Below are 27,356 nucleotides of genomic sequence, written 5' to 3' on the forward strand. Positions count from 1 at the left end.
TTTTTGTCAACAACAGCTTGTGCGCGATGTATAATATTAAAGAAGTCTAGAGGTATTGCTCACCTGAGGAAGAGTACCTTATGATAAGCTGTAGACCACACTATCTACCAAGAGAGTTCTCATCTAAACTCAGCAAAAAAAGAAATGTCCCTGTCGTTCAAAGATAATTCGTAAAAATCCAAATAACTTCACAGATCTTCATAGTAAAGGGTTTAAACATGTATCCCATCCATGTTCAATGAACCATAAACAATTAATGAACATGCATCTGTGGAACGGTCTTGAAGGCACTAACAGCTTACAGATGGTAGGCAATTAAGGTCACAGTTATGAAAACTTAGGACACTAAAGAGGCCTTTCTGCTGACTCTGAAAAACACCAAAAGAAAGATGCCCAGGGTCCCTGCTCACCTGCGTGAACGTGCCTTAGGCAAGCTGCAAGGAGGCATAAGGACTGCAGATGTGGCCAGGGCAATAAATTGCAATGTCAGTACTGTGAGACGCCTAAGACAGTGCTACAGGGAGACAGGACGGACAGCTGATCGTCCTCACAGTGGCAGACCATGTGTAACAACACCTGCACAGGATCGGTACATCCGAACATCACACCTGCGGGACAGGTACAGGATGGCAACAACAACTGTTCGAGTTACACCAGGAACGCACAATCCCTCCATCAGTGCTCAGACTGTCCTCAATAGGCTGAGAGAGGCTGGACTGAGGGCTTGTAGGCCTGTTGTAAGGCAGGTCCTCACCAGACATCACCAGGTACAACGTCGCTGATGGGCACAAACCCATGGTCGCTGGACCAGACAGGACTGGCAAAAATTACTCTTCACTGACGAGTAACGGTTTTGTCTCACTAGAGGTGATGGTCGGATTCGTGTTTATCATCGAAGGACTGTGCGTTACGCCGAGGCCAGTACTCTGGAGTGGGATCGATTTGGAGGTGGAGGGTCCGTCATGGTCTGGGGCGGTGTGTCACAGCATCATCGGACTGAGCTTGTTGTCATTGCAGGTAATCTCAAGGCTGTGCGTTACAGGGAAGACATCCTCCTCCCTCATGTGGTACCCTTCCTGCAGGCTCATCCTGACATGACCCTCCAGCATGACAATGCCACCAGCCATACTGCTCGTTCTGTGCATGATTTCCTGCAAGACAGCAATGTCAGTGTTCTGCCATGGCCAGCGAAGAGCCCGGATCGCAATCCCATTGAGCACGTCTGGGACCTGTTGGATCGGAGGGTGAGGGCAAGGGCCATTCCACCCCAGAAATGTCCGGGAACTTGCAGGTGCCTTGGTGGAAGAGTGGGGTAACATCTCACAGCAAGAACTGGAAAATCTGGTCCAGTTCATGATGAGGAGATGCACTGCAGTACTTAATGCAGCTGGTGGCCACAGCAGATGCTGACTGTTACTTTTAAATTTGACCCCCCCTTTGTTCAGGGACACATTATTCCATTTATGTTAGTCACATGTCTGTGGAACTTGTTCAGTTTATGTCTCAGTTCTTGAAACTTATGTTCATACAAATATTTACAGATGTTAAGTTTGCTGAAAATAAACGCAGTTGACAGTGAGAGGACGTTTCTTTTTTGCTGAGTTTATATTATTCGTAGCCATCTATTTACCACCACAGACTGATGCTGGCACTAAGACCTCACTCAACCAACTGTATAAGGCCATAAGCAAACAAGAAAATGTTCATCCAGAAGCGGTGCTCCTAGTGGCCGGGGACTTTAATGCAGGCAAACTTAAATCAGTTTTACCACATTTCTACCAGCATGTCACATGTGCAACCAGAGGGGGGAGAAAAAAACTCTAGACCACATTTACTCCACACACAATGCTCTTCCCGGCCTTCCATTTGGCAAATCTTACCATAATTCTTTCCTCCTGATTCCTGCTTACAAGCAAAAACGAAGCAGGAAGTAATAGTGACTCGCTCAATACGGAAGTGGTCAGATGCTGCGAATGCTACTCTACGGGACTGTTTTGCTAGCACAGACTGGAATGTGTTCCGGGATTCATCCAATGGCATTGTGGAGTATAGCACTTCAGTCATTGGCTTCATCAATAAGTCCATCGACGACGTTGTCCCCAAAGTGACCGTACATACATATCCCAACCAGAAGCCATGGATTACAGGCAACAACAGCATCAAGCTAAAGGCTAGAGCTGCTGCTTTCAAGGAGGGGGAGACTAATCCAGACGCTTATAAGAAATCCCGCTATGCCCTCAGACGAACCATCAAACAAGCAAAGCTTCAATACAGGATTAAGATTGAATCCTATTACACCGGCTCTATTACGGACTACAAAGGGAAACCCAGACGTGAGCTGACCAGACGAGCTAAATGCCTTTTATGCTCGCTTCGAGGCAAGCAACACTGAAGTATGCACAATAGCACCAGCTGTTCTGGATGACTGTCCAGAACAGGGCCAGACGAATTACCAGGACGTGTACTCAAAGCATGCGTGGACCAACTGGCAAGTGTCTTCACTGACATTTTCAAACTCTCCCTGACCGAGTCTGTTCTGTTTCAAGCAGACCACAATAGTCCCTGTGCCCAAGGAAGCCAAGGTAACCTGCCTAAATCGTTACCACCCCGTAGCACTCAAGTCGGTAGCCATGAAGTGCTTTGAAAGGCTGGTTATGGCTCACTTCAACAACATCCTCCCGGATACCCTGACCCACTCCAATGCGCATAACGCCCCAATACATACACAGATGACTCAATCTCAATCGCACTCCACACTGCCCTTTACCACCAGAACAAAAGGAACACCTATGTGAGAATGCTGTTCATTGACTACAACTCAGCGTTCAACACCATAGTGCCCACGAAGCTCATCACTAAGGTAAGGACCCTGGGACTAAACACCTCCCTTTGCAACTGAATCTTGCACTTCCTGACAGGCCACCCCCAGGATGTAAGGGTAGGCAACACCACATCTGACGCGCTGATCCTCAACACTGGGGCCCCTCAGAGGTGTGTACTTAGTCCTCTCCTGTACTTCCTGTTCACCCACGACTGGCCAAACACGACTCCAACACCATCATTAAGTTTGCTGACGACACAACAGTGGTAGGCCTGATCACTGGCAACAATGAGACATCTTATAGGGAGGAGGTCAGAACTGGCAGTGTGGTGCCAGGACAACAACCTCTCCCTCAATGTGAGCAAGACAAAGGAGCTGATCGTGGACTATAGTAAATGGCGGGCCGAACAGGCCCACATTAACATTGACGGGGCTGTAGTGGAGCGGGTCAAGAGTTTCAAGTTCCTTGGTGTCCACATCACCAACAAACTATCATGGTTCAAACACACCAAGACAATCGAGAAGAGGGCACGGCAAAACAAATTCCCCCCCAGGAGACTGAAAAGATTAGGCATGGGTCCCCAGATCCTCAGTTCTACAGCTGCACTATCGAGAACATCCTGAGCGGTTGCATCACCGCCTGGTATGTCAACTGCTCAGCATCTGACCGCAAGGCGCTACAGAGGGTAGGCAATGTCAGAGGAAAGCCCATAAAATTGTCAGAGACTCCAGTCACCCAAGTCATAGACTGTTTTCTCTGCTACCACACGGCAAGTGGTACCGGAGCGCCAAGTCTAGGACCAAAAGGCTCCTTAACAGCTTCTACCCCCAAGCCAAGACTGTTGAACAATTAATCAAATGGCCACCGGACTATTTACATTGGGGGAGGGGGGTGGGGTCATTTGTTTTGTACACTGCTGCTACTCGCTGTTATCTATGCAGTCACTTCACCCCTACCTACATGTACAAATTACCTCAACTAACCTGTAGGCACACTGACTAGGTACTGGTACCTCCTGTATATAGCCTCGTTATTGTTATCTTATTGTGTTACATTTTTTACTTTTGTTTATTTGGTAAATATTTTCTTTACACTGAACTGCACTGTTGGTTAAGGGCTTGTAAGTAAGCATTCAAGGTAAGGTCTACAGTTGTATTCATCGCATGTGACAAATGAAGTTTGATTTGATATGTATTGCGATTCGCACAATTCTATATGTATTGCGATACTGTTATTTTATTGCAATTCAGTGTTTCAAACATATTGCTCACAATATCTCTGCTGCAGTGGGACGAGAGAGCTATGAGAAAACAAGTTTTGATCTGTCATCATTATGATCTCTCTCTCTCTCTCAGCAGAATAATCCACGAGGTAACGACAGCAAAGCTGCTACGGTCTGATTTGGCATTTGATACAGAGCGCAGCTCACTCAAATTGGAAGCCACACCATTTCTGACTGAGGAGAAATATCAGTGAACCGCACCCACCTTCCAACCGCCAAATGCGCCAAAACCTCTCAGCAGCCCTAGTCATCAATCTTTTCCCCTAAAATACCAGAGGTGATATCAATTATAGAAAAACACGAGGCTGTCTTCACCACCACATTAGCACAGAAGTCACTCCATTGGATTCATAACACATCCAAAAGTGTTTTCTGACCGGCTCAAGGCCTCTGAGAAACTACGGCTCGGCCGAGGGTATTTTATGGTTGAGATCATCTTATTTCCTACTCTATCATTTTCAAGTTCCATTTCATTGCCGTCGGAGCGCACGGGGGTGGCTCTGGACTAGCTGGCTTGGACAAGGGCTAAGCAGCCAGGAAGGCTGGTTAAAATTGGTTAAATAATGTAGAGAACTTGGAAGGAAAACTTGGAAGGAAAACAATTTGCACCCCCTTTCACATTAGCATTAGCAAATGGAAAGTTACTGTTCCATCCTCCATTCTTGCAAGTCAATGGTAAATTCTAAAAACAAAATATGAAATTATACAAGAGATGTCTTTGCAGTTTGTGACATACAGTTCACATACTGGAGGTATAAATATTCTTAGAAAATCTGCCAACACAATCTGCTACTATTACACAATTTCTACATTTAGCGCAAATCATTATGTATGCATTAATTAAGGCTTCATTAATGCATTTACTGAAAATATAGGCTGTTACTAGGAGCCATGGGCTGTTATAGCTGTTTATAACAAGTCAAAAGTTTCTCACTATGTGACAATGACAATGGAGGAGAAGTCAGAGGGGGTGTTTACTTGTCCCTAAGGTCCATCCATACAAGGGAATGTATACCGCCCTATGGGAGAAGCTGACACCAATGTCCTCTGGTACATGGACGACCCTGTCACCATAGTGACACATACAGTACTGTGAAGTACAACTGCGGTCGTTGACACAATGACTACATCCCAAATGGCACCCTATTCCCAACATAGTGCACTACTATGGGCCATGGTTAAAGTTAGTGCACTATGTAGGGAATAGGGTGCTATTTGGGATGCAACGTTACCACATCAGGCCTCAACAATACAAGCCATTAGCGGTTGGTCAGTTCAATGGAGTGGCTATGGAAAACCTATATTTTAATATTGGCATATCGTGTGATGAGGACAGGTACGTTAAATGGCTTATCTTGGCAGTTCATAGCTACGTGGTTTCGCTGGTCCTCTATGTCTCAGGTTATAGGAGCCTGGCTCTAGCAACGCCAGGGCCGTAGGTTCGAATCCCACTGGGTCACATATACAACAAATGTATGCACTTACTGTCCTTCTAGAAGTCCTTCTGGAAAGAAGAGCTAAATAATATTACACCTACTCGTCTCATGTCTTTCGCCCTTGTAATCCGCACTGCATTGAGGTTGACAGTGTGATAAGACTTTAAATTCTTTAAGGAGAGAAATGACCATGTAGCAATGTTGAAATGGGATCTCTGGGTTAGAAACCGAGTCAACTGTGCACCACAAGACTGTGTTATCCCGCTGAGCTAAAGCCTAGGCATTATCTCTGAGCGCTAATGCAAGTCTTCAAGTCTCAGGCAAGGTTACTTGTCACGTGAAAATGGTTCACAGAACCAGCCCTTTACACCTTCAGTGTTAGGTGAATACTAGGATTCCAGGGTAAATTTATCCACAGACAGAAGGGTTGGAACCGGTTCAGGAAACAGAACAGAAAACCGTAAAATAACTACATTTTTCTAGGACCAGAATCTGAACCGAGAAAGAAAGTGAAACTATTCTGTTCCGGAACAGAACCGTTATTTTAAAAGCATGGGAACCGGTTAATAACGTTCTGGTGAACATATTCTCCGAAACGTATTCTGGTGTCTGCCTGCTAGCTGAAAATCTTTATCAGTATTCCTGCGTGTGTAGGCTACCTACCCCTCTCCCTTCCGAAGCATAGGCTACTATAGCCTACTGACGTTACAAGAGTGATTCAGAAATACGCCAACCTTTGGAAGTTCAAAGACATTCAAAGTTCCTTCATGGAAGCCACTCCTCCATAGGAATAATTCTGTGGGCCTAATTCAGATCATGCATGTCATAGCAAGATGCCCAGCGCTTCAAGCCATGCCTCCTCCATAGTCTCACACTCTCTCCCCACCCACAAAATGTCAACCGCATCTCACGCCCTACATGTGTCTGTCCAATACATGTAAACAATAGCGTGCCTGCTCCATAGCAAGCTGCTCTATCTGCACTGATTGGTGAAGTAATTTAATGCCGAGCTAAACGTAAAAAAATCGATTTCAAAGGTGTAAATATGAGGCTGTCTCCAATTTCAGAGGTTTAAAAGGAACAGAAAGGAACGATATTAACCATTTACTTTTTGGGGATCGAACCGGTTCAGAACTTTATTTAGCTGAACGTAAGAGAGGAACGGAACCAAAATAGTTATGGTTATTTTGAGAACGGAAAATAATTTTAGTTCCAACCCCTGCTGAAAACCCAGATACAGTAATTGATCCTAGCACAAGAAGAAAAAAACAATTGTTTAATTGTTTTAATCACATGGAATGAGTCAACGCATCTCGCCTTGGGGTGTAACTGGCTTTCTTTCTATCCAGCTGAGCACAAAAACCCATTTGATAAAAGTTTGTCTCTGTAATTCCACTTTGAGCATCGTGATACTTTATAATTTCCAAAAAATCTGTGGCCCAAAATTAGAGGAGCATTAGATACGATTTTTGCTTTGGGTTTTTTCTTCATATTTTGGCTTGCATTCCTCTCTTGCTCTTTTCCTCCGGCACACAAAGACAACAGTGATGTTACCTCGTGTCATCCTTTGTTGGTTTCTGCTTAAGTCATGCTGTTTTCCTTCCTTCCATCCCTCTCTCACTCTGTTTCTCTCCCCTTCTTTCTCTCTTTTTCTACCTCTGCTCTTCATCCTCTCACTCTACCTTTACTACTCTCTCCATCTTTCTACCTCTCTCCCCTTCTCTTTCTTCTGTGAGTTCTGATTGTAATAAGTATAACTGGCCATAGTGAGGATACAGGGTAACCCTGCCAATCCAATAATCACAAGGAAACACCGGGGCAGCATTCAGATAAAGCTTGAAGGGGACAAAGTGTTCACAGTGGATATTAAAGAAGAACATTCAAGTGCCTATGTGTCTATCATCCACTATGGATTTGTCCCAAAATGGCACCCTATTCTCTATATAGTCCCTATGGGCGCTGGTCAAAATAAGTTTACTAGAGAATAGGGTGCCATTTGGCACGTACAGGGTGAATCAGTTAATCACTCTGAAGACTGGGGTGAGTGGAGAGTCTCTTGTTCACATTCATCTATGATACAGTTGAAGTCAGAAATATACATACACTTAGGTTGGAGTCATTAAAACTCGTTTTTCAACCACTCCACAAATTTCTTGTTGACAAACTAGTTTTGGCAAGTCGGTTAGGACATCTACTTTGTGCATGACACAAGTAATTTTTCCAACAATTGTTTCCAGACAGATTATTTCAATTATAATTCACTGTACCAAAATTCCAGTGGGTCAGAAGTTTACATACATTAAGTTGACTGTGCCTTTAAACAGCTTGGAAAATTCCAGAAAACTATGTCATGGCTTTAGAAGCTTCTGTTAAGCTAATTGACATCATTTGAGTCAATTGGAGGTGTACCTGTGGATGTATTTCAAGGCCTACCTTCAAACTCAGTGCCTCTTTGCTTGACATCATGGGAAAATCAAAAGAAATCAAGACTAAGAGGGCAGACGGAGGGGCAGAGGGACCAACCCGGCACCGACCGGCAGTGTGCCCTCTGCGGCCACAGATGGTGCACGTGAAGGCCCCTCCTCCAGCCTCCCTATGCACAGCCACTCCCAACTCCATGGGCACCGGAGCAGGAGTGCTGGGAGATGGAACCGACAGAGCCCCCTCAGGACGTCCATGGATGACCAGCAGGTTTTCCAACCAGATGGAGATATCCACCAGTTGGTCAAAGGTGGTGGTGGCATCCCTGCAGGCCAACTCCCGTCAGACGCCCTCACGTAAGCTGCATCGATAGTGGTCGATGAGGACCCTGTCGTTCCATCCTGCTCCGGCGGCCAAGGTCTGGAACTCCAGCGCAAAATCCTGTGCGCTCCTCGTCCCCTGCCTCAAATGGAAGAGTCGTTCACCCGCCGCTCTACCTTTGGGTGGATGGTAAAAGACGGCCTGGAAACGGCAGGTAAACTCCTCGAAGTGGTCCAACGCCGCGTCTACCTCTCCCCACACGGCGTTTGCCCACTCCAGAGCTCTCCCTGACAGGCATGAGACGAGGGCGGATATGCTCTCCCTTCCTGAGGGAGCTGGGTGAACAGTGGCCAGGTAGAGGTCCAGTTGTAAAAGGAACCCCTGGCACTGTGCAGCCGTCCCATCATACTCCCTGGGAAGGGAGAGACGTATTCCACTGGAGCTGGATCCGGACAGGCCCGGTAGAGATAACCCCGGTTGAGCTGGTCGAGGCGCTGGAGAGTCTTCCTGTCTCTCCCAGCGGTCCATGGTCTGGACAATGCGATCCATCATGGCACCGAGATGATATAACATAGCCATTCGACGACTCCTCTGACGAGAGTACCTGCTCCTGCTGACTCCATGGTTGGTGTAGGATTCTGTTAGGAGTGTGTATCGGAGGCGAAGTCAGGTGCAGGAGAGCAGACTGTCGTGAACAGGCCCACATTTTATTCCGGTCAAAATGACAGCACAAAAAGAACATAAAATGTGCCCAAAACACGGAACATAGACAAAAAGTAACGCGCGTAACAATATCCACAAATTCAAAATACACGTAACACAAACAAACCTACACAAAGACATGATGGGGAACAGAGGAATAAATACATATGAATTGATTGGGGAATGAAAACCAGGTGTGCAGGGAACAAGACAAAACAAATGGATACATGAAAAGATGGAGCGGCTGTCACGCCCTGACCTGAGAGAGCCTTTTTATTTCTCTATTTGGTTAGGTTAGGGTGTGATTTGGGTGGGCATTCTAGTTTTTCTATTTCTTTGTTTGCTGGGTATGGTTCCCAATCAGAGGCAGCTGTCTATCGTTGTCTCTGATTGGGGATCATACTTAGGCAGCCTTTTTCCCACCTTACTTTGTGGGATCTTGTTTTTGTATAGTTGCTGTGTAGCCTCCAGTGACGATCCATGGCCCGGAACCTCCAGCGACGGTCGGCGGTCCAGAGCCTCCAGCGATGGTCGGCGGTCCAGAGATGGCTCCGGGCCATGGATCGTCACTGGAGGCTCCGGGCCATGGATCATCACTGCAGGCTCCGGGCCATGGATCATCACTGGAGGCTTCGGGCCATGGATCATCACTGGAGGCTTCGGGCCATGGATCATCACTGGAGGCTTCGGGCCAACGACCCACGGTCCAGAGTTTCCGGCGACGATCCACGGTCCGGAGCTTCCGGCGACGATCCCCGCACCAGAGTCGCCACCGAAGATGGCGGATCCGCGAGCTAGATGCCCACCCGAACCCTCCCCTATATAGTCAGGTTTTGCGGCCGGAGTCCGCACCTTTGAGGGGGTACTGTCACACCCTGACCTTAGAGAGCCTTTTTATTTCTCTATTTGGTTAGGTCAGGGTGTGATTTGAGTGGGCATTCTAGTTTTTCAATTTCTTTGTTTGCCGGGTATGGTTCCCAATCAGAGGCAGCTGTCTATCGTTGTCTCTGATTGGGGATCATACTTAGGCAGCCTTTTTCCCACCTTAGTTTGTGGGATCTTGTTTTTGTATAGTTGTATAGTATAGCCCGAGCAAGAAGAGGAGCCGACTTCGGTGGAAGTCGTGACATTAATTTTCTCGAGGGGGGGGGGGGGGGGCGTGGGGAGGGTCTCGGAAGGCTGAGAGGCAGTTCTGGGGAACTGTTGGTGGGATCTTGGGAGGGCTAGCGGTTGGGAGCTTGGGCTGTTGGCTTATGGATTGCTGGTTCAGGTCCCCGTTTTTTGACCTTGTGGGAGATCTGTTAATGTGCCCTTGAGCAGGGCGTTGACCCTGGTTGCTTCTGTGTGTCGCTCTGGATGGGAGTCTGTTAGATGACTAATGTTATGTAGTTGTTGAGCGGCTTCACTGCCAAGTATATGTTTTCAATAAAAAAATGTAAAGAACCTGAATGTTGAATATTCAAGATGATGCTGCATACCATTTTGCTCAATGGCACTGTAAGTGTAATTGAGGCGTAAGTGTGTGTGCGTGGGTGTGTGTGTGCATGTTCAAAACATCTCTTATACTCTAACCCGGCATATACTACTGTATGCATATGTTGTGCACGGTTTCCCACGGACGAGCATTAGGTTATACTTGATTGAGCCCGCCAGTTTGCGTCATCCCAAGTGCACATCAAGCAGAAAGAGGTTTGTACTGTACTGTATAGTATTGTAAATGATTAAATGCAGCCCTGAAATGAGGGAGGAAAAGCAGGATAAAGAAAAGGAAGGAATGAAGAGGTGGGGATAAAGAAGAGGAAGGAATAGGTGGAAGATGAGGAAGGAAGGAAGGAAGGAAGGAAGGAAGGAAGGAAGGAAGGAAGGAAGGAAGGAAGGAAGGAAGGAAGGAAGGAAGGAAGGAAGAGGTGGGGGATAAAGAAGAGGAAGGAAGATGTGGGGGATGAAGAAGAGGAAGGAAAAGGTGGGGGATAAAGAAGAGGAAGGAAGAGGTGGGGGATAAAGAAGAAGGAAGTAGGAGGTGGGGGATAAAGACAAGGAAGGAAGATGTGGGGGATGGGCACAGGGGCTTTTAAGGTACTTGTGAGAATATTAAAGTAAGAGAGACATATCAACCCATTGGGCACACACTGCTTGAATCAACATTGTTTCCACGCCATTTCAGTTAAATTATGCTGAACAAAGAAGAAATAGACGTTGAATTGACATCTGTGCCGTGGGAATGGAATAGGCAAAAAAAGAGTGACCCAGAAAATTGCTCTATTTTCATCTTCAATGAACAAACTCAACAGATGAAATGTCTCTGTATCCCTCCCTTTCTATTAGTCTCTCTACCTCTCTTTCCCACCACTTCACCCATCCCCATGGGAGTTAGCACCACAGAGGATAACAGCAGACTTATAACCAAACCACACAACTTCACAATCCAAACCTTTCATTAGGTTTGCTCACTGCTCCAGGGTGGCTTGATAGACACATGCACCCGACGGCACTCCAATAGGTTTTACATTGGCCAATTACCAGATCACCAGCAAGGACCACAGTGTCACAGAGAATAGTCCTTCGGTGTAACTCATAAACTCATGCACACACAGCTGTTCTTGTCTATTCCCAGCTAATGGGAATCCTAATAAAATACATGCACACTGGCAAGCCTATTGACTACTTCCACTTTTTTTTATTGCCCTAGTTGACAGCCTGGGTTATGATGAGAATGTTGCTTAGCCAGGCCTTGCTCTCTAATCCACTTCTTCCCAATACATTATTTGTTTATGCAGCTCACGTGCGCACGCACGCACGCACGCACACACGCACACACACACACACACACACACACACACTTTTTTTACCTTTATTTAAATAAGAACACATTCTTATTTTTAAAGATGACCTAGGAACAGTGGGTTAACTGCCTTGTTCAGGGGCAGAACAACAGATTTGTACCTTGTCAACTCAGGGATTCAATCTTACAACCTTTCGGTTACTAGTCCAACGCTCTAACCACTAGGCTACGCTGTCACCCCACATATGCACAGCGAAGGCACCCCAAGGTCATGCAACCCCGCGGCCACTCTCACCTGAGTCACCTGAGTTTACCCACCATCCTCCTTGGTCCTGACAACGTGCCCTACCCCCCCGCCACTGCTTGACTCCTAGTGTGGTCAGCCCCCCGCAGCAACGGACGTCAACAGGAGCATGCAGCTTTTTTGGCCAATGTTCACATTTAAGAGTTGACAAAGATGTTGATCGCAATGTGACTTCCTGGTTATCGTTTTGATGCATTGAGGTGTTCTTATTCTGTTCTTATACTGAAAGAATGGTACCAATTCCCTTGATAGGAAAGTTGTGCTTTGTGTAGTGTAGCGAGGCAAACTCTTTGGTAAAAGACTGGTTCTTGGCTGATGGTTTTGTAGAAACTCTGACAGACATAATGAAAAGTTTGAGCATATCAACCAAGGTTAGACATATCCAACTTAGACAGTTATGCAACTAAAGAAGACAGGGACTGTGTCTACAGAGAGAATGCGAAAGCAGATTACTGGTATTCACCTTGCAAGATTGAGTGATGTCTAATGTATTCAATACAGTCTATACGACCACCGTGTCTACAATGTCTCTGTAGAAATGTGAACAGGGGTTTCAAGGACATAGTTAATGATAGCTTCTCCACTGCAGCCAGAGGAGAAAGCGAGCAAGCACAGTGTTTGAGTAACAATATGTAAAATGTAGCAGCGTTCACAGTGGTGGGGGATTTCAAACATATCAGCCAGCCGCTGTTCAATTTCACATAGAGTAGCAGTGGACACCTGGCGCGTGACACTCTACCCACATTCAAATCACCTATAGCTGCACTGATCCAACAGAAAAAGCCAACAGAAAAAGCGAAGTCAAAATGGGGTCCCGGCAGGTATTAAAGAAGCCCCAGTCGCACTTTCTGAGGTGAAAACTCTGACAACTACTGATAAGGCCAGCCCACTGGATGGGGAAGAAGGACAGACATCTCATCCCACTTCACAGATGCCCACGTATCACCGTTTCAAAGAGCGGAACTGTTGCTGCTTTGTTTGAGCGCTTTTGGGATTTATATTAGAGGTCGACCGATTAATCGGCATTTCAAGTATTCTAAACAATCGGTAATCAGCATTTTTGGATGCCGATTATGCCCAATTACATTGCACTCCAGACTGCGTGGCAGGCTGACCACCTGTTACGCGAGTGCAGCAAGGAGCCAAGGTAAGTTGCTAGCTAGCATTGAACGTATCTTATAAAAACAATCAATCTTAACATAATCACCTTGTTAACTACACATGGTTCATGATATTACTAGTTTAACTAGCTTGTCCTGTGTTGCAAATAATCAATGCAGTGATTTATCATCGAATCACAGCCTACTTCGCCAAACGGGTGATGATTTAACAAGCGCATTCACGAAAAAAGCACTCTTATTGCACCAATGTGCCTAACCATAAACATCAATGCCTTTCTTAAAATCAATACACAAGTATATTTTTTTAAACCTACATATTTTGTTAAAAGAAATTCATGGTAGCAGGCAGTATTAACTAAGGAAATTGTGTCACTTCTCTTGCGTTCTGTGCAAGCAGAGTCAGGGTATATGCAGCAGTTTGGGCCGCCTGGCTCATTGCGAACTGTGTGAAGACCATTTCTTCCTAACAAAGACCGTAATTAATTTGCCAGAATTGTACATAATTATGACATAACATTGAAGGTTGTGCAATGTAACAGCAATTTTTTTTTTTTTTACACAATTTGTTGTCCAAGCAGGGAGTCTACACAGCAAGGGCCTTTAATGGGTATTGAGTGCTATGGTCGGGCAGTATCCAGATTTTCATACCTCATACCGTTCCTGTACCATACCGGGTTAAACCTTTTCTTTGGGGGGGGGGGGCGCACAAAGCTAATTTAAGCAGCAGGGATGTTGATCCAGGAGGAGATTGATTGTCTCTGCTGTAATCAAGAAACTTGATCTTGCAAGCTAGCCACTTCTCTAGCAACCAAATGCATAGCTGAAGCCCTGAGTTGGAGATCATTTATTTGGCCCATCCCTTTTTTTTACGGTATTGAAAATCATACCGTTGGTATTTCGAAATACCCCGGTATAGGGTATATACGGTATAGTGCCCAAGCCTATTGAGCGTGTCTCTCGGAAACAAGTGGTGTTGACGTCTTTATGGAACAGCATGACAGCTCACTTTGTTATTGTTTTGACTACGCAATAGAAGTTGACTACTGCAACTGCATTTAACAAATCGACCCGGTGCCAAAATGTACTCATTCCAAACCTTGTGAAGTAAATACAATACACTACATTCTGGAAATACTTTGTTTGCCACATTGCAATCAGCAAAAGGAACATTAGACTTCACAAGACAGGTTCAAAATGGGACTCTTCTTCTGTCTGGTGTACTCCAATGACAGATATTGAGCAGCAGATTGTCAGAGAGTTGGACAAAAAGCTTTGTTCACAACACCCATGTATTTTCCTGTCACTCAAACATGCTAGGCTGTCCATTGACCATCCAGATGATTAGTAAATACCAGACCTGTGTAAAATATGAATCAATTAATGAATTTGTTTGTCTGATGTTATGACTATATTATGTTTCTCTTTTTGTTGTGGAATCTCTTTGAACGCAGTGCAATTTCTGTATATAATAGACATTTCTGTGAAAACACACAATAAAATACTATCTAATCTAATCGAAATATTTTAATACTTCCTTATACTTTAGAGTTGCTGTTGGTTAGGTGTGTATGGTACAATGGACTATCCCAAAAGTACAAACCTCAATCTTGTTTGATCCAGAGTTTAATTGGGATATAAAATGGTTTCCCTCTAGATGAAAATCAAGCAGAACGCTGGGGGGAATCACTGCAATTAAAATATATACATTTCCCTCCAAAATGAGGATTTGTCTTTTGTTTTTCACTGAGCTCTCTAATTTGATGCCACTGTGCTGTGTACCAATTTACGTTAAAGAGGTTTAACAACAAAGCCAGTGGGATATTTAGGGGCCATAAACGCTTGTCGTAAATGGAGACATACGCAAAGCACTTAATGCCGTATTATATGCTTAGAAATCATGTATTAAGCCTGGAGCCACAACAACAGACTCTGGAGGGGCAGTGGGGATTGGATTCTATGATGATCCAAAATAACATTAATGAAATTAAAACAAACTTTGGGGACATCCGGTAGCAAATCTAATCATGCTTTGAGCTAAGGAACTTCATTGGGACTTGAAGTTTGAATCTGAAGTTTACGTAACATCATTGAAACTTGTAATCTGTATACATGAAAAGACATGAATTTGATAGTACACAAATGGCTTGTAGACCTTATATAGGTTTTACACCAGACTCTAAAATCAGACTCTGTTATATAGACATACAGTGCATTCGGAAAGTATTCAGACCTTTTGACTTTTTCCACATTTTGTTACGTTGCAGCCGTATTCTAAAATGGATGAAATTGTTTTTTCTTCCACATCAATCTACACACACAGTACCAGTCAAACGTTTGGACAAATCAAATCAAAGTTTAATAATACAACAGTGAAATGCTTACTTAACAGGCTCTAACCAACAGTGCAAAAAAGGTATTAGGTGAACAATAGGTAAGTAAAGAAATAAAAACAACAGTAAAACAGACAGTGAAAAATAACAGTAGAGAGGCTATATACAGTAGCAAGGCTATAACAGTAGCAAGGCTATATACAGGCACCGGTTAGTCGGGCTGATTGAAGTAGTATGTACATGTAGATATGGTTTAAAGTGACTATGCATATATGATAAACACAGAGTAGCAGTAGCATAAAAGAGGGGTTAGCGGGTGGCGGAACACAATGCAGATAGCCCGTTTAGCCAATGTGCGGGGGCACCGGTTAGTCGGACCTATTGAGGTAGTATGTACATGAATGTATAGTTAAAGTGACTATGCATATGTGATAAACAGAGAGTAGCAGCAGCGTAAAAGAGGGGTTGGAGGGGGGGGTAGCCATTTCAACCGGGTAGCCAGCCATAGTCCCGGTAGCCATTTGACTACTTGGAGGTTAACACTGTTGAGAAGCCTTTTAGTCCTAGACTTAGCACTCCAGTACCACTTAACATGTGGTAGTAGAGAGAACAGTCTATGACTGGGGTAGCTGGGGTCTTTGACAATTTTTTGAGCTTTCCTCTAACACCGCCTGGTGTAGAGGTCCAGAATGGCAGGCAGCTTAGCCCCAGTGATGTACTGGGCCATATGCACTACCCTTTGTAGTGCCTTGCGGTCGGAGGCCGAGCAATTGCTGTACCAGGCAGTGATGCAACCAGTCAGGATGTAGAACCTTTTGAGGATCCGGGTAGCCATTTGATTACCTGTTCAGGAGTCTAATGGCTTGGAGGTAAACACTGTTGAGAAGGTACACACTGTTGAGAAGCTTTTTTGTCCTAGACTTGGCACTCCGGTACCGCTTGCCATGCGGTAGTAGAGAGAACAGTCTATGACTGGGGTGGCTGGGGTCTTTGACAATATTTAGAGCCTTCCTCTGACACCGCCTGGTGTAGAGGTCCTGGATGGCAGGCAGCTTAGCCCCAGTGATGTACTGGGCCGTATGCACTACCCTTTGTAGTGCCTTGCGGTCGGAGGCCAAGATATTACCATACCAGGCAGTGATGCAACCAGTCAGGATGTTCTCGATGTTGCAGCTGTATAACCTTTTGAGGATCTGAGGACCCATGCCAAATATTTTTAGTTTCCTGAGGGAGAATAGGCTTTGTCGTGCCCTCTTCACGACTGTCTTGGTGTGTTTGGACCATTCTAGTTTGTTGGTGATGTGGACACAAAGGAACTTGAAGCTCTCAACCTGCTCCACTATAGCCCTGTCGATGAGAATGGGGGCATGCTCAGTCCTCCTTTTCCTGTAGTCCACAATCATCTCCTTAGTCTTGGTTACGTTGAGGGAGAGGTTGTTATTCTGGCACCACCCGGCCAGGTCTCTGACCTCCTCCCTACAGGCTGTCTCGTTGTTGTCGGTGATCAGGCCTAGCACTGTTGTGTCGTCAGCAAAGTTAATGATGGTGTTGGAGTCATGCCTGGCCATGCAGTCGTGGGTGAACAAGGAGTACAGGAGGGGACTGAGCAAGCACCCTTGAGGGGCTCCAGTGTTGAGGATCAGCGTGGCAGATGTGTTGCTACCTACCCTCACCACCTGGGGACGGCCCGTCGGGAAGTCCAGGATCCAGTTGCAGAGGGAGGTGTTTAGTCCCAGGATCCTTAGTAGAGGTCGACCGATTAATCGGAACGGCCGATTAAATAGGGCCGATTTCAAGTTTTCATAACAATCGGAAATCGGAATTTTTGGACGCCGATTTGGCCGATTTGTTTTTTTTCATATATATATTTTTTTTAGACGTTTATTTAAATAGGCAAGTTAGTTAAAAACACATTCTTATTTTCAATGACGGCCTAGGAACGGTGGGTTAACTGCCTTGTTCAGGGGCAGAACGACAGATTTTTACCTTGTCAGCTTGGGGATTCAATCTTGCAACCTTACGGTTAACTAGTCCAACGCTCTAACCACCTGCTTTACATTGCACTCCACGAGGAGCCTGCCTGTTACGTGAATGCAGTAAGAAGCCAAGGTAAGTTGCTAGCTAGCATTAAACTTATCTTATAAAAAAACAATCAATCAATCATAATCACTAGTTAACTACATGTGATTGATGATAATACTAGTTTATCTAGCCTGTCCTGCGTTGCATATAATCGCTTAGGTACACGTTGCTCCAACCATAAACATCAATGCCTTTCTTAAAATCAATACAAAAGTATATATTTTTAAACCTGCATATTTAGTTCATATTGCCTGCTAACAAGAATTTCTTTTAACTAGGGAAAATGTGTCACTTCTCTTGCAAACAGAGTCAGGGTATATGCAGCAGTTTGGGCCGCCTGGCTCGTTGCGAACTGTGAAGACTATTTCTTCCTAACAAAGACAGCCGACTTCGCCAAACGGGGATGTTTTAACAAAAGCGCAATTGCGAAAAAAGCACAATCGTTGCACGACTGTACCTAACCATAAACATCAATGCCTTTCTTAAAATGAATACACAGAAGTATATATTTTTAAACCTGCATATTAAGCTAAAAGAAATCCAGGTTAGCAGGCAATATTAACCAGGTGAAATTGTGTCATTTTGCGTTCATTGCACGCAGTCAGGGTATATGCACCAGTTTGGGCCGTCTGGCTCGTTGCGAACTAATTTGCCAGAATTGTATGTAATTATGACATAACATTGAAGGTTGTTCAATGTAACAGGAATATTTAAACTTAGGGATGCCACCAGTTAGATAAAATACAGAACGGTTCCGTTTTGTTTTCGAGATGATAGTTTCCGGATTCGACCATATTAATGACCTAAGGCTCGTATTTCTGTGTGTTATTATATTATAATTAAGTCTATGATTTGATATAGCAGTCTGACTGAGCGGTGGTAGGCAGCAGCAGGCTCGTAAGCGTTCATACAAACAGCACTTTTGTGCATTTGCTAGCAGCCCTTCGCAATGCATTGCGCTGTTTATGACTTCAAGCCTGTCAACTCCCAAGATTAGGCTGGTGTAACTGATGTGAAATGGCTAGCTAGTTAGCCGGGTGCGCGCTAATAGCGTTTCAAACGTCACTCGCTCTAAGACTTGGAGTAGTTGTTCCCCTTCCTCTACATGGGTAACGCTGCTTCGAGGGTGGCTTTTGTCGATGTGTTCCTGGTTCGAGCCCAGGTAGGAGCGAGGAGAGGGACGGAAGCTATACTGTTACACTGGCAATACTAAAGTGCCTATAAGAACATCCAATAGTCAAAGGTATATGAAATACAAATCGTATAGAGAGAAATAGTCCTATAATTCCTATAATAACTACAACCTAAAACTTATTACCTGGGAATATTGAAGACTCATCTTAAAAGGAACCACCAGCTTTCATATGTTCTCATGTTCTGAGCAAGGAACTTAAACATTAACTTTTTTTACATGGCACATAGTGCACTTTTACTTTCTTCTCCAACACTTTGTTTTTGCATTATTTAAACCAAATTGAACATGTTTCATTATTTATTTGAGGCTAAATAGATTTTATTGATGTATTATATTAAGTTAAAATAAGAGTTCATTCAGTATTGTTGTAATTGTCATTATTACCCAAAAAATTGTAAAAATAAGAATTTGGCCGATTAATCGGTACCGACTTTTTTGGTCCTCCAATAATCGGTATCGGCGTTGAAAAATCATAATTGGTCGACCTCTATTTTGTATACACGCTACATGCACGCACACGCTTGTGTGTGTGTTTGTAGTACACTAGGCACAACAACAGTGTTTACTTGTCATGTTGTGTATGATTGAGGTCATTAAATTAAATTCATCATTCAGGTTGTAACAGACAGTAAATTTTGGCAACAGAGAACTTGAAGACATGACATACATGTACAGTGCATTCGGAAAATTTTCAGACCCCTTGACTTTTTCAAAACAATTTTACATTACAGCCTATTTCTATAATGGATGAAAACAAAAATGTCCTCATTAATCTACACACAATTGCCCATAATGACAAAGTGAAAATAGGTTTTATAATTTTTTGCAAATGTTTTAATAAATAAAAAACAGAAATACCTTATTTACATAAGTATTCAGATACTTTACTATTAAACTCGAAACTGAGCTCAGGTACATACTGTTTCCGTTGATCTTCCTTAAGATGTATTTACAACTTGTTTGGAGTCCACCTGTGGTAAATTCAATTGATTGGACATGGTTTGGAAAGACACACACCTGTCTATATAAAGGTCCCACATTTGACCTTGCATGTCAGAGCAAAATCAAAGCCATGAATTTGAAGGAATTGTCCGTAGAGCTCCGAGACAGGATTGTGTTGAGGCACAGATCTGGGGAAGAGTACCAAAACATTTCTGCAGAATTGCAGGTCCCCAAGAACACAGTGGCCCCCATCAATCTTAAATGGAAGGTTTGGAACCACCAAGACTCTTCCTAGAACTTGCCGCCCAGCCAAACTGAGCAATCGGGGGAGAAGGTTCTTGGTCAGGTAGGTGACCAAGAACCTGATGGTCACTCACTCACACTTTCTCTGTGGAGATGGGGGAACCTTCCAGGAGGATAACCATCTCTGCAGCACTCCACCAATCAGGCCTTTGTGGTAGAGTGGCCAGACGGAAGCCAGTCCTCAGTAAAAGGCACATGACAGCCAGCTTGGAGTTTGCCAAAAGGCCCTTAAAGAGACGCAGACCATGAGAAACAAGATTCTCTGGTCTGATTAAACCAAGATTGAACTCTTTGGCCTGAATACCAAGCGTCACGTCTGGAGGAAACCTGGCACCATCCCTACGGTGAAGCATGGTAGTGGTAGCATTATGCTGTGGGGATGTTTTTCAGCGGCGGGGACTGGGAGACTAGTCAGGATTGAGGGAAATATGAACGGAGCAAAGTACAGAGAGATCCTTGATGAAAACCTGCTCCAGAGAGCTCAGGACCTCAGACTGGGGTGAAGGTTCACCTTCCAACAGGAAAGACAATGCAGGAGTGGCTTCGGGACAAGTCTCTGAAAATCCTTGAGTGGCCCAGCCAGAGCTCAGACTTGAACCCAATAGAACATCTCTGGAGAGACCTGAAAATAGATGTGCAGCGCCGCTCCCCATCCAACCTGACAGAGCTTGAGAGGATCTGCAGAGAAGGACAACAGCCAAGACAATTCAGGAGTGGCTTCGGGACAAGTCTCTGAAAATCCTTGAGTGGCCCAGCCAGAGCTCAGACTTGAACCCTATAGAACATCTCTGGAGAGACCTGAAAATAGATGTGCAGCGCCGCTCCCCATCTAACCTGACAGAGCTTGAGAGGATCTGCAGAGAAGAATGAGAGAAACTCCCGAAATACAGGTGTGCCAAACTTGTAGTGTCATACCCAAGAAGACTCAAGGCTGAAATCTCTGCCAAAGGTGCATCAACAAAGTACTGAGTAAAGGGTCTGAATACTTATGTAAATGTGATATTTCCATTTTCTTTCAAGAAATTTGGTAATATTTCTATAAACCTGTTTTGCTTGTCATGATTGGGTATTACAGTACCAGTAAAAAGTTTGGGCACACCTACTCATCCTAAAGTTTTTATTTATTTTTACTATTTTCTACATTGTAGAATAATAGTGAAGACATCAAAACTATGAAATAACACATATGAAATCATGTAGTAACCAAAAAAGTGTTAAACATATCAAAATATATTTTTATTGAGATTCTTCAAAGTAGCCACCCTTTGCCTTAATGACAGCTTTGCACACTCTTGGCATTCTTTCAACCGGGTAGCCATTTACAGGCGACATTCACGCTGAGCTAAAGGGTAGAGCTGCCGCTTTCAAGGTGCGGGACTCTTTTCCAGCTGCTTAAAAGAAATCCAGCTATGCCCTCCGACGAACCATCAAACAGGCAAAGTGTCAATACAGGGCTAAGATTGAATCGTACTACATCAGCTCCGACGCTCGTGTTATGTGGCAGGGCTTGCAAACTATAACAGACTACAAAGGGAAGCACAGCCGCGAGCTGCCCAGTGACACGAGTCTACCAGACGAGCTAAATCACTTCTATGCTCGCTTCGAGGCAAGCAACACTGAGGCATGCATGAGAGCATCAGCTGTTCCGGACGACTATGTAATCACGCTCTCCGTAGCCGACGTGAGTAAGACCTTTAAACAGGTCAACATTCACAACGCTGCAGGGCCAGACGGATTACCAGGACGTGTGCTCAGGGCATGTGTTGACCAACTGGCAGGTGTCTTCACTGACATTTTCAACATGTCCCTGATTGAGTCTGTAATACCAACATGTTTCAAGCAGACCACCATAGTCCCTAGTATTATCATCAATCCTGTGTAGTTAACTAGTGATTATGATTGATTGATAGTTTTTTTATAAGATAAGTTTAATGCTAGCTAGAAACTTACCTTGGCTTCTTACTGCATTCGCGTAACAGGCAGGCTCCTCGTGGAGTGCAATGTAAAGCAGGTGGTTAGAGCGTTGGACTCAAGATTGAATCCCAAAGCTGACAAGGTAAAAATCTGTCGTTCTGCCCCTGAACAAGGCAGTTAAACAACCGTTCCTAGGCCATCATTGAAAATAAAAATGTGTTCTTAACTAACTTGCCTAGTTAAATAAAGGTCTAAACATTATTTTATTTTTTTTAATCGGTCAAATCGGCGTCCAAAAATACCGATTTCCAATTGTTATGAAAACTTGAAATCAGCTCTAATTAATTAGCCATTACGATTAATCGGTTGACCTCTAATACAAAACTTTGGCACACAAACAACATTCTGCTTCTGAAAGGATGGAAAACAATGCAACATCGCTGGGTTGAGAGAGAGTGCTTCAGATCAGTTCAATGTTCAATTTAACCAACACACAAACACCCTGTGGCGTTCTGCATTAGCATCGAACAGCCCCCGTGAAATGCAACTTTTTAGGGAAGTTAGAAAAGCCAAGGCTAGCTTTTTCAAGCAGAAATTTGCTTCCTGCAACACAAACTCAATAAAGTTCTGGGACATTGTAAAGTCCATGGAGAATAAGAGCACCTCCTCCCAGCTGCCCACTGCACTGAGGATAGGAAACTGTCACCACTGATAAATCCACTATAAATGAGAATTTCAATAAGCATTTTACTATGGCTGGCCATGCTTTCCACCTGGCCACCCCTACCCCGGTCAACAGCACTGCACCCCCCACAGCAACTCACCCAAGCCTTCCCCATTTCTCCTTCTCCCAAATCCAGTCAGCTGATGTTCTGAAAGAGCTGCAAAATCTGGACCCCCACACATCAGCCGGGCTAGACAATCTGGACCCTCTCTTTCTAAAATTATCTGCCGAAATTGTTGCAACCCCTATTACTAGCCTGTTCAACCTCTCTTTCGTTTCGTCTGAGATTCCCCAAGATTGGAAAGCAGCTGCGGTCATCCCCCTCTTCAAAGGGGGGGACACTCTTGACCCAAACTGCTACAGACCTATATCTATCCTACCCTGCCTTTCTAAGGTCTTCGAAAGCCAAGTTAACAAACAGATCACCGACCATTTTGAATCCCACCGTACCTTCTCCGCTATGCAATCTGGTTTCAGAGCTGGTCATGGGTGCACCTCAGCCACGCTCAAGGTCCTAAACGATATCTTAACCACCATCGATAAGAAACAGTACTGTGCAGCCGTATTCATCGACCTGGCCAAGGCTTTCGACTCTGTCAAACACCACATCCTCATCAGCAGACTCAACAGCCTTGGTTTCTCAAATGATTACCTCGACTGGTTCACCAACTACTTCTCCGACAGAGTTCAGTGTGTCAAATCTGAGGGCCTGTTGTCCGGGCTTCTGGCTGTCTTTATGGGGGTGCCACAGGGTTCAATTCTTGGGCCAACTCTCTTCTCTGTATACATCAATGATGTCGCTCTTGCTGCTGGTGAGTCTCTGATCCACCACTACGCAGACGACACCATTCTGTAGACTTCTGGCCTTTCTTTGGACACTGTGTTAACAACCCTCCAGACGAGCTTCAATGCCATACAACTCTCCTTCCGTGGCCTACAACTGCTCTTAAATACAAGTAAAACTAAATGCATGCTCTTCAACCGATCGCTGCCTGCACCTGCCCGCCCATCCAGCATCACAACTCTGGACGGTTCTGAGTTTGAAAATGTGGACAACTACAAATACCTAGGTGTCTGGTTAGACTGTAAACTCTCTTTGTTAGTACTCGCCAAATGTTAGTACTCGCCAAATGCTTGTGGAAACAGTGTTAAGAGAGATACATAATTTTTTCATGTGGCTCACGTGAAAAAAGCCTGTGACATAGGTCCATTATTGATGACATCATACGAAGCCAATTATTGTTGTGTAGAAAGCTGACAAAAGACTGAAAGGATATTCATGTCAATGTAAATGGTTTCATAGAAAGCAAATATTCTAACTAGGGTTGGGCGGTATTTCATTTCTTCATACCGTTCCTGTACCACACCGGGGTATACGGTATTGCCAGCAGTGCAGAACAAGGGGCTCTATTTCTTTCCAAGCATAAAAATTCAATAAAATTAGTATAAAAGCAAGGCAGCAGGGATCTTGATCGAGGACGGGATTAATTGTCTCGGCTGTAACCAAGAAGCTTGATCTAGCAAGTTAGCCACTTAGCTAGCAAGTTAGCAAACCAAATGCCTAGCTGGAGACCTGAGCTGGAGATAATTAATTTGGCACATCTTAGATACTTAACTTGTAGTTAGTTTTAAGCAATGCTACTTCAGCTACTCTGAACTGACAAAAACGACTTCATATCAATAGTCTAAAGTAGCTTCCTCGGCTTGTCTCCTTTCCTTCATCTGCACTGATGTGAATGGGCTGGACTGGACAGGTGAAGCAGTTTAATAATTCGGGACTACAATTAGGACTTTCAGACCAGTGCAAATGAAGGACATGAGACAAGGAGTGGGCATCACTTTAGACTGTTGAGATGCAGCCATTATTGATGCAGAAGAAGGAGAGGGAGCGCGTCAGACTGTTGAGATGCACAGAGAGAACTCTGTGCACTTACATTTAAATGAATCGGCCATCCCCTCAAAGATCAAAGATGTGCTCCCTAACTGGGCAGTCACAGACTGGGCAGCATAAAATGTGATCAAACTTGTAATATCACATATCAACTAAAAAAAATGTATTTTCTCTGCACCTGACGGAATGTTCGATTCTATTTACTGTATAAACTATTAAAAGACTCAAATCCAGGACACAGCGATTGTGCAATTTTGTGTATGTTTATATCAAATGGAAGTGATTACAATGATAAATAAAGATAGAGAGGGAGGTGGGACGAGGAATTACAGGAAGTCTTAATAATAATCATATTCATCACATTGGGGGGGGGGGCTTAATATGACTGGCACAAATCCATTTTGCTTAAATCACAAAAAAATGCTCTGCGATTGACATTAGGTCTAGGCTGTGACAAACAAACACAACTAATAACATGAAACATCAAAGAAAAGAAAACTAATTTGGGAGGTAAAAAAAGTGTCATTTAGCTAGATGCACATTCCAGTAAACGATAAACCACCCAAATCAATCTACAATGTGGGTTCGTCTAGAATTCCAATCTGTCATCGAATGGCCAGAGCGGCACGGGAGCGCAAAGCATGTCCATTTGGTATTTGGAGAACACACCAGTCTGTAATAATGTAGGACTAAATGTATATTTTCTAAACAGCTTAACTTCTACCTGGCGCACATTTTATCTGTAACCTATCAAATCACAATGTAATTAGTTTTTATGATATGTATATTATTGCGTTTTCTCACACAATAACGTCATAGGTTCTTATCACAGGGTTACAGCAGTACAGTACTTTGGAATATAATCAGTGGAATATAATCATCCAAACATACGTTAAATAATCACGCCACAGTACAATACTATAATGAATTTCAAATATCCACACTACACAACATACAACATTATCCTACATACAGCATTATCCTACATTATAATATCAAACACATTATATAATATCTGGTGATAATAGGTTGGTCGAGACACAGCAGCCCCACTCCGATCCCAATTCATAAAACCGAAGTGCGCACGTGACGCATGTTCCGTCACCTAATCCACATTTTCCATTGAAAAATAAAACGGATAGTTCAAGATGCTCTCATTCACCTTCCCAGTTTAGTTACATGATTGATAGGATGTGAAACGCAATCCCCAACTAAGCATGCCGAGGCTGTGGCGCAAATGTTTCCTAAAATACACTGCTGTCCATCCTATAATTTCTCTTGAGTGGCTTCGGGCGGCGCGTGTCAATCAATCTCCGCGAGTGTATTTGTCATTCTTGGAAGAGCCTCATTCGTTGACACTCTCTAGTTATTATTTCATCTTTGCTCGCTCGGAGATTAAACAGAGAAGTATTTAGTTAGACATGGTTATTCGGTTTGGTCAGAGCAGCTTGCGCGTCCATAGACGTTTATGATACAAGGGCGATAATCTAACTTTCATGACATGCTTATTTAGGCATTCTTGACTGGCCTATATAAAACGTACCGGTATACAACGTATATTGTTTAGGGTATAAAATCATAGGGTATAAAATCATGCTACCAACATTGACATGACATCCTCTATAACGCTCGGGTAGCTACCTCCAAATGCCACAGGGACATTACTTTCACCGTAGCTTTAAACCCAAGCTAAATTAATTGGGATAGACCAATGCATTTTATTGATTTTCATCGATTTTTGTAGTACGCCTATCACAAATTCTAAATCACAAATAAGACTACTTTTCTTGTTCATTTCGACATTGGCGCGCGAACAGAGTGCACAGCTTTACCCAAACGCAGGTTTATTGTTGTCATATTTCGGACTCAAGTGTATCAGAACAACAATGTTGTGTCAAATACAACACTTTGAAACTTGTTTATAAACACAATACAATACTTTGGCTACTCCGACCTCATGCACAATATTACTCACCTGCATTCCTTAGCTTCTTATTCCGGTAGACAGAGAATATCACCAAAAGGTTGCCCAAAATATCAACCACTATAGTGAATATGAGGAAGCAGCCCAAAGTTGTAGTAACCCACGGAGGACGATTCAACACTTCCTCGTACGGGTCCAGCGACGACCTGTTCAGATAAGACCCATTTATAATCATTGTATATTTTTGTAACTTTTCCAATTAGCGAAATAAACGTGCCGCCCGTCCCATAAAATGTAGTCTACATTTTGGATACAGGGATGCCGTGGTATTCTCCCGTGGCTTTCCTCCTCTCCATATTGTCCGTTATAGCTCCCGTAAGACAACCTTCTGTTTATCCTTCTAGTCACAATGCTCGTGTGTCAGAGTCTACACGTACATGGCTATATGTGTACCCATCACATTGTTGCTTTGTGACATTGAGGCAACTTCAAACCTTCCCATGTTAACATTATGTTATTACAGTGAGCCTGTCGTGGGTGGTGTCGGGTAAGTGGTAGCCTAATGCTGCCTCTCAGCGCCCGAAAGAGGGAAAAACAGTGGACGGCACGCGCCGGCACTCCTTTTTTCCCGGTGTGTTTTGAAGCCTGGCTGCGAGCTCTCCTCGCAATTATTGCTTTGCTTCCAGCGACTCGTCGTTCCTTTATTCACGCATTCGTTGATCATTATTTTGAGGAATAGTTCATGTTTTATCCATTCCCACATTGATTTATTCACACATAAAGAAACAGATAAAATGCACCTTTTTCCCGGCCTATCAGTATAAGGATGTTGACTAGCCTATGGCATTATTAAAACATTC

The 27,356-nt window shown here is 44.0% G+C and overlaps 1 protein-coding gene across 1 annotated transcript in view; it reads right to left on the reverse strand.

Moving 5' to 3' along the window:
- Positions 1-27,113, reverse strand: part of LOC115202133 (melatonin receptor type 1A-A-like) — a 71,156-nt gene extending 44,043 nt beyond the window's left edge. The window contains exon 1 of the mRNA XM_029766053.1: positions 26,548-27,113. Coding sequence (XP_029621913.1) covers positions 26,548-26,731 — 184 coding nt within the window. The 5' untranslated portion in view covers positions 26,732-27,113. The remainder of the gene's footprint in view (positions 1-26,547) is intronic.
- Between the last annotated feature and the right edge of the window lie 243 nt (positions 27,114-27,356).

This window comes from Salmo trutta, chromosome 11 (assembly GCF_901001165.1).
Source record: "Salmo trutta chromosome 11, fSalTru1.1, whole genome shotgun sequence".
NCBI classification, from domain to species: Eukaryota; Metazoa; Chordata; class Actinopteri; order Salmoniformes; family Salmonidae; genus Salmo; species Salmo trutta.